We start from the raw sequence: 15,795 nt of genomic DNA on the forward strand, positions 1-15,795 counted from the left end.
CTCTCATCTCTGTCTCTCTCTTGTTCACTCCCCTCCGTTTTCCTCGCGAGCTCGCACGAATACACGAGCGTGCACCGAAAGAGGCGGGAGCGTGTATCTGTTTGATATACGTGTATGCGAGCGACGTGTGCACACACCGAGCCGGTCATCTCTCTCTCCCTCTTGGTCCCTTGGTCTAAGGCGACTTACGCCTACACGTTGTAGTTGCAGCATCCACACTTAGCCCTCCTCAGTCCAGCGCGTGCCTCCACGCGACCAACCACCACCTCAACCACTGCTCTCTCACTCTCGCGCAGGATCGCGGATAGTCGCCGAGGTAGCACGAATGTCGAGCGCGCCGCTAACTTCGCGTTGACAGTGCTTTTGGTAGCGCTTAATCTCGTGTCTACGGCTCGTTGCATCTGTCAGCTGAACATCCACGATCGTCCAATAATCGACTCGAACCAAGTCGGTAGCGTCGATTGCTTTTTCTTTTTTTTCTCGTTCTACGTTTCGACAGCACTTTCGACGTCGTTCGATCATACGTCGACGATTCGACGATTTACCCGATACTCGATTCGATCACGTTCGTCAATCATTTACGAACAAACGACTCGCGCATTATAATGTTCATTTTGTCAGTGATCAGTGACAGTCGTCGTCTAGTGAACTACCGAACGTTTTGGAAACCTCAGTGCGGTTTCTAGTGTCTCGCGAGTGTAACGGAGTGGGTTTATCGATTCTTTCCTTCTTCTTTCAAGGATGATCGAACAAATCAAAATCGACGGCGAGGAAGTATGATTTAAGTGAAAGTCGATCGACCGTTTTCGCGGACTTTCGCGCGAAATCGTTTTTTCCGAGCCTCCTATCTGAATAATCTGGTTGTCTATTATCGGAGTCGAACGTATTGAATCTTATAGAGATCAAGCCGCACGAACAGAGGAATCGCGAATCGGTGGACATAAAGTGCAGGTTATTGCACGTTCGTTCGCGCTCGATGTTCCAGTAGGACGGGTAAAATTGTCGAAGATCGTACATTCCGTAACAATATCGCGTGGAATCGGCTCCTAGTCCCATCGAGCAGGTGATAAAACGTGGTGACTACGAGGGAGCGAGCTGCCGAATCGACAGTTTATCGATCACGCGATCGAATCTCGCGGAGTTTCGCACTTGCCACTTGGTAGAACGGGAAACGAGTCACGCGGATTGGAAATCGGCGAGCGTGGGTCGACACACGGCGCCAACCTGTTGCTCAAGATCACACGCTTCGTAAGATCGGACTCGTTTCCATTTAGAGGACTCAGCTCGAGTGGCCAGGTATCTCTCGAGGAACGATGCTTCGATCGACAACCGGGAACTAATCAAACGGAGATCAGGATCGAAGCAGAGAAATCCTCTTTCGATCGACGTAGTCGTGGTGGTCGTTTGTCGCGCGACTGTTTCGGGATATCAGTTTCCAGGTATTACAGGGACTTTCCGAACGCCATCCATCATTTTCGTTCGTAGATACTCGATACCGATTACGTTATGCGGACAAGGCAGGATTTTAACGCGGATCGACCGAAATAATCGATCGAGCCACTGCTAATCGAAGCATGAATTTAAAGAGTGCGATGGTGTGTGAATAATTACGAACAATCTACTACATTGACGGAAAGATCGCGTGAACGTATGTTGCAGAGTGATGAAGTGATAGCCAGAAAGGTGTGAAAAGACGGTGTAAGAAAATGGATGTCAACTTGAAAATCAGTTTTCTGGTAATATTGGCCAGCATCATGGTACCTTTGGTCGTCTCGTCTACCAGGGAACTTCTCGACTGTCGAGCAAACTTAACGGCGGCGATCAGAAACGACACCACCTTTATGAGGAAGGTTCGTCAGGCGGACTACATCTTCACGGGGAAAATCAAGGATCTGAGGAACGGGCAGTTGCACGTGCGCGTTAAGAGAGCGATCAAGGGTGTACTAAACGCCACCCTCGATCTCATGCTGAATGATACATGTGACCAATACATACGCCGCAGTTACACGGGTATCTTCATGGCTCGTCGCGATCCTGAAATCGGCGATCTTCGACACGTGGACAAGATAGTGATGCACTTTGGTCCGGTGCCTCTTACTCTCGCGAATTTGGACAGACTCAACGCCGCTGTCAAAGGTGAGTGTTGTATCTATTTCGCACTTTCGAAAAACGACGCATTGCCCGCAGTTCCACTTCTGGACAATTGAATAAGTCGCGACGATGCGGCTGGGACGCGTAAGGTATGCGCATAAGTATATACGTAAAAGTGCATGTCTATTTAAATAACGGCAAAGCATATTCGAAAGAAGTAATTTTACGACTCTTTTAATTCTTACGAAAAATGTGTTCGCGGTTCGTGACTTTAGCCTTTAAGGTAGCAACGGTACCGTTCGTACGACGTTTTCGCGTTCCTGAGGATTTGTATCCGGCCAACGTTTATTCTTGTTCGCTGTCTTGTTTGAGATTGTTCAGCAAGCGTAGGGCAACCGCGCTAACACAATGTGTGCATCGTCGAGCGACAAGTAGGTATCGCTGCGTCCAAGGTCTACCAGACGGTATCTCGAGACTAGTTGTCGAATCACACAAAAATAATGCGCCGTTCTATTATTAAACCGTTACGGGCATGATCGTTTTTATCGATAATTTACGATGATCGTGACTGTGTTTAAAGTTTATCGATAGGAGAGGTAATGCCGGTTTCGTGTGTCGCGCCTTGGAAGACAAAGCGATGTCCAAGACTATTAGAGAAATTAATGTAGGAGTTATAAGATGAGACTCTGAGATATTGACTGGGCGGCGTAAAGGGACGAATGATTTATTTAATAAGAAGGGGTTAAATGCGGAGCCGACGGAGCGGCCGTGGTTTTATTCTTTTTCGAAGATCGGCTTACAAGCGAAAGACTCGACGATGTCAACGACGATGGTATCCTAGGGATTTTGACGAATAAAAGTGGTCGTCGTTCCGTCGGGCCCTAAGTGTTAGAGATAATCGTTCGGTCTCGATAACTTACAATACCGCCTACCGACAACGATATCACTGTTCTCTCTCGGTTCGTCTCTTTTTCCACGTCATTTGCAAGTCGATCGCACGTCCATATAGTAGTCGTTGTAAAATGTCGCCGATATTTCTCCGAAAGGCGTCGTGTATAATTAGGAGCTTTTCTCGAGAACGTGCCGCCGGCTAAAATTCAAATTGGTTGGAGGCTTAGTTCGCGCCAAACGCCAATCAACCGATACGGAAGCGTTCGGTCGAAATAATGAAAGGGTTCGAGCCGCTAGGAAAATCGCCACTCTCGTACGGAATGTCGAGGAGCGGACAGGATTGATTAATACGGCTGCTCCTTTCCGCGCGTTTTTCTCCTCCGAACTCTATCGTTTTTCTCGCTGGCCGCGTCAATCTGGCGCCTTTGCTAATCATAGCGTCGTTGCATTTCTGACACGGTGTGACTTGTAATAAAGCCTGTGACTCTCTGGTGACATATAAGGAGTAATACCTTCTGGGAAGATAAATTTAAGTAACGTTTAATTAGTGGTTCTCGGAAAGTACGCTCGGATAATTGAGAAAGCGCAGGAAAATTAGGTCGTTATCGATGATTATTAATATTTGCAGATTAAGAAAAAGATACTTGTTTCGCGATCTCGGTACGTTTCAGTACTTAGAATCGTCTCGTTTTAACCGAACGACGATTTCTGTCCATTTCTACGTTCGCAAAGTTCTCCGAAGTTCGCCTTATCTATCATTGCAGTTACAATATTGCTCCTATCGTTTCCTGTTTCTCTTTACGTTATCTTCATCTTCTCTTGGAAGAAATATCATCGACGTATATTTCCCTTTCTACGTCATTCCTACATTCAGTGGATACCATTCAAACTTTTACGATATAGTCGGAAAGAGCAACCTTTATTTCTTCCACTGACAAGTTCTGCCTTACAAGTATATCAGGCTTTTAGTGTCTGCGAGCGAAGGAGTGTTATATCTTTTAGCCAGTATGATCCAATAAAACAAAATGATAAAACCACATTTCACCAAACATATGCTTCGAATGAGAAAAATCCAGACGTGGGTTTTGACGCGGTGTTCGTACATTCGCGCGTCCACATTCCCCGAACCGATTCGAACCGTGGGAACCCGCGTTGTCGTCGATTTTTCGCGGCAGGCTCTCGCGCGGAAAATGGCAACCGCTGGCTACCTGCGACACCTGGTCCTCCCGGTGCTCTATAGCGGTCGCCCACGTACCTATGTACGCGAGCACGTATGGCCGCGTCACTTGACGCGCGTTTTCAATGCGACAGGCCACGGTATTTCTGCGTGGACTCGGACGCGCGCGCGCGCGCGCCAGCCCTGAAAGTCAATTCAAGCCTCGCGCGCGAGTTCAGACCTCGGCGTATACCGAGTCACTCGGGGGATCAGCATAATACGCGGACAGCCTACGCATTTTGCCAAGCTGTAGCAACATCGACACGCCCTACCTATATAACGCGCGGCCCAGGTGTGCCCGATTTCGAGGATTTTTCATTCGACTCTTTCCCGTATCGGTCGTCAGGGTTGCTGCTTCTCCCACGCCGCGGATATTTTCCACGCTGCGTCGTGGAATGGCACTGTGCCGGGATTCCACTGAAATATACGCCAGGGACACGCAACGTCCTCGTTACGCGAATCGAAACGCGAATCGGAACGCGCGTTTTCTATGCACCTAGGAAACCCAACCGTGAAATAATTTATTATTCTATCAGCGATCGAGTGTTTTTCACGTTGTGCGATGTATCGACAACGGTGTGGTGGTTGTAGAAAGTCGAGGTGTTGCACGGTTCGCTTGAAATTTAGAGCAAGGAAACGTGTGTGTGCGTGTTGTTGCCGCGAGAAGTCATTATCAACAGAACAGCGAGGTTCGTTTGGGAAGGTGCGTGAAAATGCTGTGCGTATATAGATTGGTAAATGCGACGTGTGCAAACAGTATGATAAATAAGACTGATTAGGTCCGAGGTGATTGCTTACTAGAAAGCGAGGAATACCTTCGCGTGTTTTGGAACGCGGGAAATTTGTCGTGAAAGCTGTAGAATTTTGCTTCGGAGAAACGCCCGTCGTTACACGTACGATTTTACTTTAGCATACAGGCAAACCAATAGTACTCTTCGGATTTCCATTAATTCGATAATATGTTATTTACCGTTCGTTACAAAGTCACGAAGTAATTTTAATTAGATTTAAGGACGAGGAAAAACGCGCCAATTCATAATCTGGATAGTATTCGTTTAAATCTTAGAAACGTTCGGATCCCCGCAGCTACCGCATAAAGAATATTAGGCGGATCACACCTATATGCAACCATAGTTTCGTGCATAGTCATCCTTATACCTTATATAGGGGAGTATAAAGGAACAATGGTTTTATATCTGTCCTTCTCGTGTACCGTTTCTCCGATTGAAAAGAAAGTCGATAATGAATCGTCGATCGGGTTTGTGACTATTGTTAAGACGCCGCAACTCTATCAATCTCCATACGTATACGATTTCAAAACGGTAATTATCTTGGCGCCCACGCGCCGCCATGTGTATAAAATGACCGGCATGCCGTTGATGATGATTTCCTCGATCGATATCTGGCTGAACGAAGGGACACGGACAGAAGCGAGATGAGTTGATCGAGTGTGTCTGCTCCCGTGGCCACGTTCCGTCAAGCTGTTACCTCGCAAACGCACCATGAAATTGCTGCGTTGTAGATTATGATATATAGTTTCTGGCTGATACGAAATGGGTAACCGAGTTTCACACGTGAAACAGCTAATTATGCGATAACCCGTACAGCGTTGGTATTGTTGCAAATATATATGTATATATATATATGTCGCATCGATTGGACACGACTTTAGAATTTCAATCACGCTAATGGTTGTTCGATCGAAAATATCACTATACATATAGCGAGATATTCTAGGCGTATCATTTCCTCTGTAATTCAAGCGGGACTTAAGTTTCATGCGGCTTAAATGTCCATCCTCGTGACACGGTTCTCCGTTGAATTACCTTTAACGCGATCGATAAATTTTAATACCGATCGACCGTTTGAATCTCTCGATAATCCGGCCGATGGTTAGAGGCTACAAAGATGCGTGCACGCGGTTCAATTTCTTTTGACAGGCGCAACGACGAGGGAAAGCGTATTGGAGCGATGGCATTGCACGATCCGCGTAGATCGGTAATTGCAATTTATAACAGCGGCTTTTAATGGCGCGTGTCATTTGTCGTTCGGTGGTACACGTTCGTACGCGTTCGAGATCAAAGACCGCCGTGCTGGAACATAAAAATCGGGATCCGTTGCTAATCCGATAATCGAACAATCAGCCGTGACGGGGAATAAATGTATTACTTTCACCGGCAAGAAATAGCCGGCTATCTTTCCAGGTATAAATATTGTGATTTGTATTTACTTCAGTGGATTTCTGATCGAGACACTGCACAGCAGAGGCTCTCTTTCGTGTATAACGCATATTATTATTTTCTACCGATAGAAATTTTTAAAACATTCTTCTATTTCGGCTAATGTTGAAGTTCGTTTCTATGCAGTGAATCACTATATTCTTTATCACTTTATCGCACATATTTTTACGCATTCCGCCTTGCGAAATTTGCTCAGTCGCTAAGTGATTTTTTATATTCTTCCCTATGAAAGAATTGCTAAATTTAAACGAGTATTTGGTAGCAATTATATTCGATATATTGATATACTTGGGCAAAGAAAATATCGTATTAATAACTTGTTACTCTTTCCAACCGAGAGTTGTAAAATGTTACAGTCGACATTTCGATTCAAATATACCTACAATGTACGTTTATCAATTTAACGATGACCAACTGCACATCTCGTTTTACAATAGCTGAAGAATCAGGCGTAATAAGTGGTTATCAAACGGGCACGGTAATTGGAAGGTTTATGAATAATATGTGTGATTTTCACAGTAGAAAAATACATCGTTGATTAACGTATTACGGTGTTGACGTGTGAAAGCAACGCGGCTATAACAACGTTATTAGATCCGAATGATCGTTTCAAATTTCTCTAATAATTTCTTAAGCAGATTGCAACGTGTAATGCGCGGTTTAATACATCTGTCACTGCGCGTCCGCCGCGAAGATATAGAGAGAAGAGAGTGTGTACAGAGGCTGATTCCAAAGGATTAGTCGTTGGGTCGTTGCTCAGTACGATTTACCAGTATTCGTTCGTGTTGCTCGTGGCTGAGGTAGGCGGTTGATTGCCAGAGCCACGAGTGTGCACCGAGGGCGCGTATTATGCACGCTTTGTAAGGCGAGCCGCTGAAAAATTAGTCGCGGCCTCGCTCCGTTTGGTCAGCTTGTCCATTCGGGTAACTTAATACGGGACGGTTGCCGCGTTCCTACGAAATTGAAAAAGAGGAGAAGCAGGCGCTCGTATCGGGACAAAATTAGGGTAATTTCGTTCGAGGAACACTATTTAAAGATGTCGGAACGGACGTCTTTATACAACTCATTTGCATAAGAATCCTACGTGGAAGATATCCCTTTTCTTTCTCTCGTGGTTCTCTTCGCGTTCCGCGCTCCTCATTTAGTCAAAGAAATCGTTACTTATTACGTTTAACTCCGTTACACTGGCTGTTCCGTCGCCTTTCCCCAACTCGCGCGTTTTCACGATTATTTTCTCAGCCGCGCGCGCTAGTTTAGGCGGGCGACGATTCTCGTTTTCTGTCGTCGCGGGAATAAAAAGAACGGCGAGGCCACGCGCTTCCGGATACGCCGGTGTCACCGTCCTCCCTTCACCTAACCGAGCGATAAAAGCTTTTAACGATGGTACCTCGACCATCCGAGGCACCGTTGAAGAACAAACAGGTCCGAAGAAAGAATTTCTCGTCCGAGCTCCGTGATATCGTAGTCGATTCCGAATCGCAGGAACAATAAATCTGAAATTGAATTTCCGTGAGCCACATTCGGCGCTGTCGGGAGTTAATGTTATTTACGACCGTGAAAAATGAGTCGCATTGGCGTTTCCTTTTTTCGAAGGAGTTTCATTTCGACACCGGGTTCAATACGACGCCATAAATAGAAAAGATACGCATCGTTTCCTGTTGTATGGCCCGTGAAGAGGCGAGCCCAGCGTCAGGATCAACGAATTGCCTTAGGCCATGGACCCAATCTCTTCCAATTTGCCTGGACTCCAGAAGGACGAAGGGTAACTCATTTATTCAGGCACGCATGGCGATCCTCCACCCTCGAATTGGTCCTAATTAAAAGATTTCACTTGACGCCGTAGATATTCCTAGACTTTCTCACGGGCAGCTGTTCACACGTTTCTCTCTGAAACGTTCAGGCGCCAGTCTCCCGGTGAAAAAAAAGCTCTTGAGACACTCCTGTGAGCGTTACGTGTGCGTTTCTACGATAAGCTTCGTGTAGGCTCCTTATAAAGCTTCGTAGAATCATCGTAGCTTAATTTGTTACTTCCTGTGATTCGCGCACGTTAACGAAGTTGAGGGAACTCCGTTCACGTTGGCACAGTATTTTAAAATAAATTTTTCAGTTATGAGAGTTGAGAAAATTAATCGACGCAAAGCGGTATACGTATATCTTGATTTCTGCAATTATTATAATTCATATGTATTATACAAACAAGATTTAGTCGAATTACTGGTTTGCTTTAACTCGACGTATCATAACACCGTAGAAATTTCAATTTACTCGTTTCTCTTCGGTATACAGAGACCACCTATTAATTTGCGCGCGTGTCACGGTATTTAGCGGGGTTGCACCAACACGGATTCCTCTTCTTTTCCCGAGCCCCGCGTCAATTAGTCTCTCAACGTAACCAACCTTGCCGGCGCTCTCTCGCTACTACCTATTCTTTTTCTTGACTCGGACGTCCTTCTTGGTTCGCCGCTTTCTTCTTCAGCTTCGAGCTGCCACAGCGGCTCGTGTTTTATTTCAAGCGACCCTTTATCTTTCACGGAGTACGGCGTCGCTGGCTCATCGTGACACGAAAGACTTTTTTTGTTTTTCCAGTCACCTTCCAACCAGCGCAGACTACCGATCCCTTCGGTCTAAGATCGGCGATTACGTACATCGGAGCCTGGTGATTTCTTAACCAGGTTTCCAAAGGTCAAGGAGCCGTAACCTCATCCACTCGCCCGTTGTCTCTTCGGTTGCACATAAAGATATTACTGCTATTATTATTGTTATTATTATTACTATTACTATTATTATTATTGCCGCTATCATCGATATTATTGTCTCACCTCGAGCACAAGCTCGTGCCGCACGATTCAACGAGAGGAAGAATTCGTGCCTCTCGCTCGACACCGATTGGTTGAATAGTTCTCGAACCTCTTCTCCGTGGATATCGTCAGCCCATTATCTAGTTCTATTAGAATTCCAGCCTCTTTATCTTTCTCGTTTCGCCGTCACGAGATATTATTGGACGCGATCTAATTATCGAAGCGATTCACCGCCAGCAGTTTCCCTGCCATAATTCCGTTGAAGCGTGTGGCCCTTGTCCGGGAGGCAATTTAATTCCCGTTGGAAGCGATTCGCGCCGAGTAGAAGTAGGCGGTCACGGAAAAATACGTCGTGAGTAACGATTGAACGTTTGCCGTTGTTGTTGCTCACGGATCCAGAGTCTTTTCGTTGGCCGTGGTCGATCGGCAAGAACGATCCGTCGTTATTTACGAGCTCGAGGCCGAACGACCTTCCTATCGTGGCACGATTTCGATCGGAATTCTCGCTGCAGCTTTCGGACACCGCGGAGCGGCAATTAGACAGATCGGAATCTCGTTTTCGCGGCAAGGATCGTTAAGGATGCAACGATGCTTTGGCTACCGCCCGAGGGTGGTGGCCAACGGCGGCTTTAACGACGATTTTGATGAATTTAGTCGGATTTAATTAGGAGGCGCGTATTTTCGTGCCCCGTTACTTAAGACGGCCCCGTCCGCGTCGGAGGACCTTAAGAATCGAGTTTTGCATGCCTCGAGGACAAAGCCATAAAATACCAAGCGTAACAGCTTTCAATTACAGGTCCCCGTGCGCGTATGAGCCGCGTATACCGAGGCACCGCTCGTCTCGCCTGTCGAGGGACCAGGGAAAAAACGGGCAAGGGCGAAACGGGAAAAAACGAATACCAACCGAAGAATTCCGCGGGTCCCCTTTAAATTGCTCCGTCTACCGTATTCCGTTCAGTATTTGGACCTTCGTACGTGACTAGCACCAATTAATGACAAATACGATAACCGACTATCGCTTCGGATACCACTGAACCCCTCCATTACGACACGTGATCGAAACCGTCGAGAGATACGTGGCTTGAATTCGTTAATAATCGCGATACTTTTACATACAGTGTTACATCATTGTGAATCGTCGTGATACTTTCTCACGGTATCATGCAACTATCACGAATAGTACAGTTTTCCCTACGCTTATTAAAAATAATAGCTCGCTGATTCTTTTCATAATTTCTCGGCCAGATATATTGTACTTGGGAATTCCCCGTTAGATAAGTAGATTCTGTCGGCACGAGTTCGTCTAATTGGGTACCGATTGTTCCGATGAATGTAAACAGGAGAATTCGTTGTCCGAAAGATTGCAGCGAATTTCACGAGGCAATAACTACGCTAAAGGAAATACACCGGTCGTATGGTTGGAAGTTCGCGCGTGATTACCGCATGATGAATCGTCGCTGGCGGCTATCGTATATTTTTCTAAGAATAGACGAAGATATTATACCGTGTAGAGCGTAGTCGAGCATGATTGGCGTCACCAAGGTTGCCGCGTAAAGGCGCTGGGTGGGAAACGTTCGAAAGGGGGATGGAAAAAGAAAGGCGTGAGTGACGGGTCGTATGGTAATTGGCGATTCATCACGCCGCGACAAGCCGCACAGTCCTGCTCACCGTGTTAGCCACTCGTGGAGACACGAGGACGGTTGGAGACTCCGGCCGGAGAACCCTTGGAGCACATTGCCGACGAAAACGTTTGATGAAGATAAAACGGCGAAAAAAGAACCGCGGCAGTCAGAGGTTGTTTTTGGTCGATGTTTACCTCGGAACATGACTCGCCGTTCCTTTTGCAACATCGTAATTATTTCGTAATTACACGTTCATTATGCGGAGCAAAAAGCCGGGGATGGACCGTCGAATTATGCGTGAAAAGAGAGTTACACACGCGGCACAACCGCGCCAGACATCTACGGATTTTGTTGAATAATAATAAATCAAGTCTTCGCGTCGAAAATTTATTCGTTTACCGGTACTCGTTAAGTTTTTCAACGGGTATCAGGGTGGAGTCGAGCCAGCATATTTTACATTTATTATACAAATTATAGAACGTGACTAGAAATCATCGCGGTGCTACGGATCGATCGATCATCGACAACTCACGAAAACTGTTCTTAACAAACCACTTCCTCGACCTTCCTCTTCGTGTTTGCCTTTGACACGTGTCGTTTCTTTTTTTTTTTTTTTTTTTTTACCGGGAACAAACCAAACAGTGGGTGGAATGTCATAGACGCGTTCGAGACTCTTCCTCGGTCGAACTTCGAGTGGGTGGAATGCCGTGGATGCACCCAACTCTCTCCCTCGCCGTCCGATTCTCTCTCTTTCTCTTTCGGTCTTGTCTCTTTCGGCGGTTTCTATAGCTGGAAGAACCAGTTTTTGTTTTCTCGAGAAAATTAAAATTCCTCTCGCTGGAATATAAAAAAGCGGCGGTTTTCATCTCGTACAATCAAGATGTGACGTTTCCATAGCCTTTCTCTTTGTCGTCTGAAAGCTGCGAACAACGGAAAGGCGAATCCAGGCCGCAAAGGTCCATTTGCTTCGCCAAGATTCTCTATATACCTACAATAGGCAGTGGCGTAATCTTGATTTAAGCAACTTGAAATTCAAAATTCTCCACCCTGCCCTTTTCTTACGGAAATATTACGTTTCTCAATCGGAGATCGAAGATAATGAAGGATTTATCGATCCTCGAGTACGCCCGTGTTTCCACGAATTATTATAAATTTTTCGATCAAACGACGGTCAACGAAACTCTGTGGTCCGATGAAATCTGATGCAACGCGAAATGCGGCGATCATGGGAATGGGAAACCCGAGTCGTTTGACGATATTTAGTTATCTGATGGGGGAGGAGATCTCGCGGCGAATAAAAGAATCCTACTTACGCCACTGATAAATCATTTCCATATAAGGTCGGTGGAAGCGCCGGTACACGTTACAGATTCAAATTAAAAGCTTGCTCCTTAAAGGTAACCCGAGCTCCGAGCTCGATTCGGAGTTGGAACCGCCACGACTGGTGCGTGCCTTTCGAATCCCGAATGAGATATAAAACGTATACCTAATCGGATTCACAACTCGGCAGGATCAGTCGAACCGACCGCGCGAGACGATTAAGTGGCTCGCTGATAAGCGGCCCTTACCAATCAGCTTTGCCTATATCTCCAGATAAGCTAATCGGCGGTCCTTTTACTCCGGCTAAACGTTTCCTCTGTCGAAGACCCCTCTACCGATACCGGTTGTCGCGACTTATAGCCGCGTGTTGACATACGAACGAACCCCGTGAATCCTGCATTTGCGCCCGATTCCTCGGACACCGGGACATGCTCAATTTCCTCTTCAGGCGAAACACCATTGCGATAGCACGGGTACATTGTTTCTATAGTTAGAGAACGAGCATTGTTCGAATTATCACGCGGTACGTTGTTACGTGGCGTGCCAGGTATGCGGAGGATTTCAACAAGTTCCTGTGAACGTGAGAAAATATTTGGCGAGACCTACGATTTTGGAGTTGGAATGTCCCGTTATGTAATGCAGAAAGATTACGAATAGAAATTTAGAAACTCCAAGTTATACAGACTGGAGTAAAAAACGAGTGGTGTACGCGTCTTGCGTAATTACTTCGATATTTTGCTACGTTTAATGTTGCTCCGAAAGCTGCAGTTTCATTAGAAAGTTTCATTCCTTATTATCACTGCGATATCTTTCTTACACGCAGTATAATGTATGCAAAGCTGGTGTTACCGAGTAGACATATAGATTACGTCTATCTTGCGCGATAAAGTAAACGCACTCGACATAAAGATTATAGAATATGGATTAAGGTAGGTGTCCATTTAAGAGTAAAACTATCGCGATTTGCTCTCGAGAGAATACCTCGCTAGTGGACACTCCTTTGAAAGCGACTATCCGTGTCATAATCTGATCAAATAATCACTGTCAACGCACTGTCCACTAGCAAGTGGTATTCTCTCGAGAGCAATTCGCGATAGTTTTACTCTCAAATGGACACCTACCTTTAGCAGTAAGTACTTGCTTACGACTCATTAAGAACCTAATAGTCAAGATATTCTTGTTTCGAACATTGGCCACGTAAGAAGAGGGCTTGTAGTGATTTATGAAATATAAATCTAAGCCAAACCAACCCCCGACAAATTTAACCACACCCCACCACGCCTTTTCACGTGGTGGTTTTGGCTCCGTCTGCTGCTCGCTCTTTTCCCGTTTCTCTCTTTCGCTTCTTTTTCCCTTTTGATCGTCCGGCAATTTTCTGTGTCCACGCCGGTATAATAACAGACCTTTCTTTTGCCACGTTCACGGTCTCCTTTCGTCTCCGCCTCGACCCTTTATTTTCCCGTCTCCGGCTGTTTGCCCGACTCTGTTCGCGTCCTCGAGTTTGTGTGCCAGGAGGGTCATTAAAATGGCGGAGTCTCGGACTCGGACAAGCAGCAACGTTGAAAAGAAAACCGAGAGATCAACGGCTGTTGGAATGTGTAGCGCGTAACTGAGTCATTTGTTTGGTGAATCGATTTTCGAGTCTCAAGGCCTTTCCCCTCGGTCTGGGCAACGCTTGTATCCAAACCTTTTTTCATTTCTTCGTCCACTAATTGCCTGCTGTCTTGCATTCCTCAGCTGCCCATTTTTAACTTATTCGGGATAACGCTTGTTATCGGAGATGACTTTATTTACTTATCTCCATATCGGATAAACATTGAACGTTAGGCTACGACGGTACAGATTTCAACATACGTACGATTTAACGCTATCGGACGTAAGCTGTGTCCAATTGGATAAATCGTATACCCCCTTGGGAATCGAATGATCGATATCAGCGTTTCATTCGATCGCTGAGGAAGCTAGTTGCAATGCCAGCGAATCGTTGAACAGTTCGTCTTTAAATATTTATTCGAGCTTCGTGGCTGAGTAACGTATACATTTTAACGCTTCTTAGATATTTCGCGTGTTTCGCGATTATTCTTCTATTAGGTGTTTGAACTGTGAATTAATAATAGTCGTTCTCAAATTCGTAATTATTTTCTGCGGTCGGGAAGAATCGAGCCTGGGTGGCGGCGCCTTCTTCGTAGGAGCGGTCATTAATTATTATACTGGACAGAAGAAGGGAGGCGCAGCAAAAGTAGGAGTGGGTGGAGAAGGACGGGCGGTCGAAGGTGAATAGAAACGAAAATAAGCACGTGGATGTAATGGACGGCCGTAAAAATATGCGAGGACAGATTTCGTATTAGATCCTTTTTGTGTTTGTTCCTAAATTCTTTCATGGCTGCGATGGACGACCGTGACATCGAGGCGACGTTCGATCACGAAATTCATGGGCGTACCGTTGGAAATTAATTGAACGTTTCACGGGATGCTACGAAGGATCAAGGAAGATGTTTTTATTTTCCTTGACACCCTTTTCTACGCTGCAACGCAAATATCTAGGATCGTGTTCCGACAAAAGGCACTCGGAGGCTGATATTTTGACAGACATAATTATACGGTCCAACAAACAGCCATAATCAAATTCAATTCTCTCTATCGCGGTATCTAATACCAGGAATCTCGTACCATTTCCTGGTTCTGATCACCTATCGATCGGTTCGTGCAACACGTAGCTTAAAATTCTTTGGACAATTCTAATTACGTCACAGGTCATTAAGACAATTAACTTGACATCGCTAAAAAAAAAAGAAACAAAAATTGTATTTACAAAATGTCCAATTGATGCTTTTTCTGTACAAATTTTAACGAATCCTATCGCGTAAATTGTTCTCCATATAACCTATTACTCCTATTAAATTTGCTGCATTATACGAGACAATAATTCGTAGTGTCATCGATTGAGCCTGATAGAAGACGCCCCGATAATATTGCTATCAATCTAACTGTCATTCGATTTCCAATCGAGTACGGATGGAGTGCATACGTGGGCTACGAGTTTACGTAGTGTTAGCAGCGTTGGCGAGAAATGGAACGCGCGGTATCTTGATTCTCCGACGGATTGATGGATCGACAGGTGAATATACAGATTACAAATAGTCCGCAACGAAGTTATCGATGAATCCGACATTCACGGTGGCCAACGGTATCGCCGAAAACCATCGACAAGGGGACCCACCTCCCTTTCATGAAGAGATCAGACGAAACCAGTTGACCGAAGCGAAGTGAATCACGAGCAGCCATGCGTTTCTCCTTGTTGTTGTTTTTTCATCTTTTTCTCATTCCTCTCTTCCTTTGAATACGTGTTTACCAATATGTCTGTCCGATTTATTTTCAAGTAGCCTGCTTTCAGAGCTGTTCGAACGTATTGATTAACGACGATAACGCGCGAGGATACTTAAGCTCTGTGACATCCCTCCTTTTATTTGTGCCTTTTGTAGATGGAATAATGGAAAACTAGTCGGCGACGGTGATCTTGTTATCCAAATCGAATGATGAATTTCAACATCGACCACTGTGAATACACGGTGGCGAAAGACGAAAGATCGGATACGGAGAGAGGGAGGGAGGAAGTG

At 45.5% G+C, this 15,795-nt stretch overlaps 1 protein-coding gene across 5 annotated transcripts in view; it reads left to right on the forward strand.

The window, feature by feature from the left end:
• The first annotated feature begins 202 nt into the window (after positions 1–202).
• Positions 203–15,795, forward strand: part of LOC132914018 (agrin-like) — a 384,730-nt gene continuing 369,137 nt past the window's right edge. For 2 of the 5 annotated variants that reach the window (XM_060973299.1, XM_060973381.1), the window contains exon 1: positions 203–2,136. In XM_060973299.1, the coding sequence (XP_060829282.1) occupies positions 1,707–2,136 (430 nt within the window). In that variant the 5' untranslated portion in view covers positions 203–1,706. The remainder of the gene's footprint in view (positions 2,137–15,795) is intronic. The other 3 variants (XM_060973463.1, XM_060973550.1, XM_060972973.1) reach the window with 2 other exon arrangements.

This window comes from Bombus pascuorum, chromosome 1 (assembly GCF_905332965.1).
Source record: "Bombus pascuorum chromosome 1, iyBomPasc1.1, whole genome shotgun sequence".
Lineage (NCBI taxonomy): Eukaryota > Metazoa > Arthropoda > Insecta > Hymenoptera > Apidae > Bombus > Bombus pascuorum.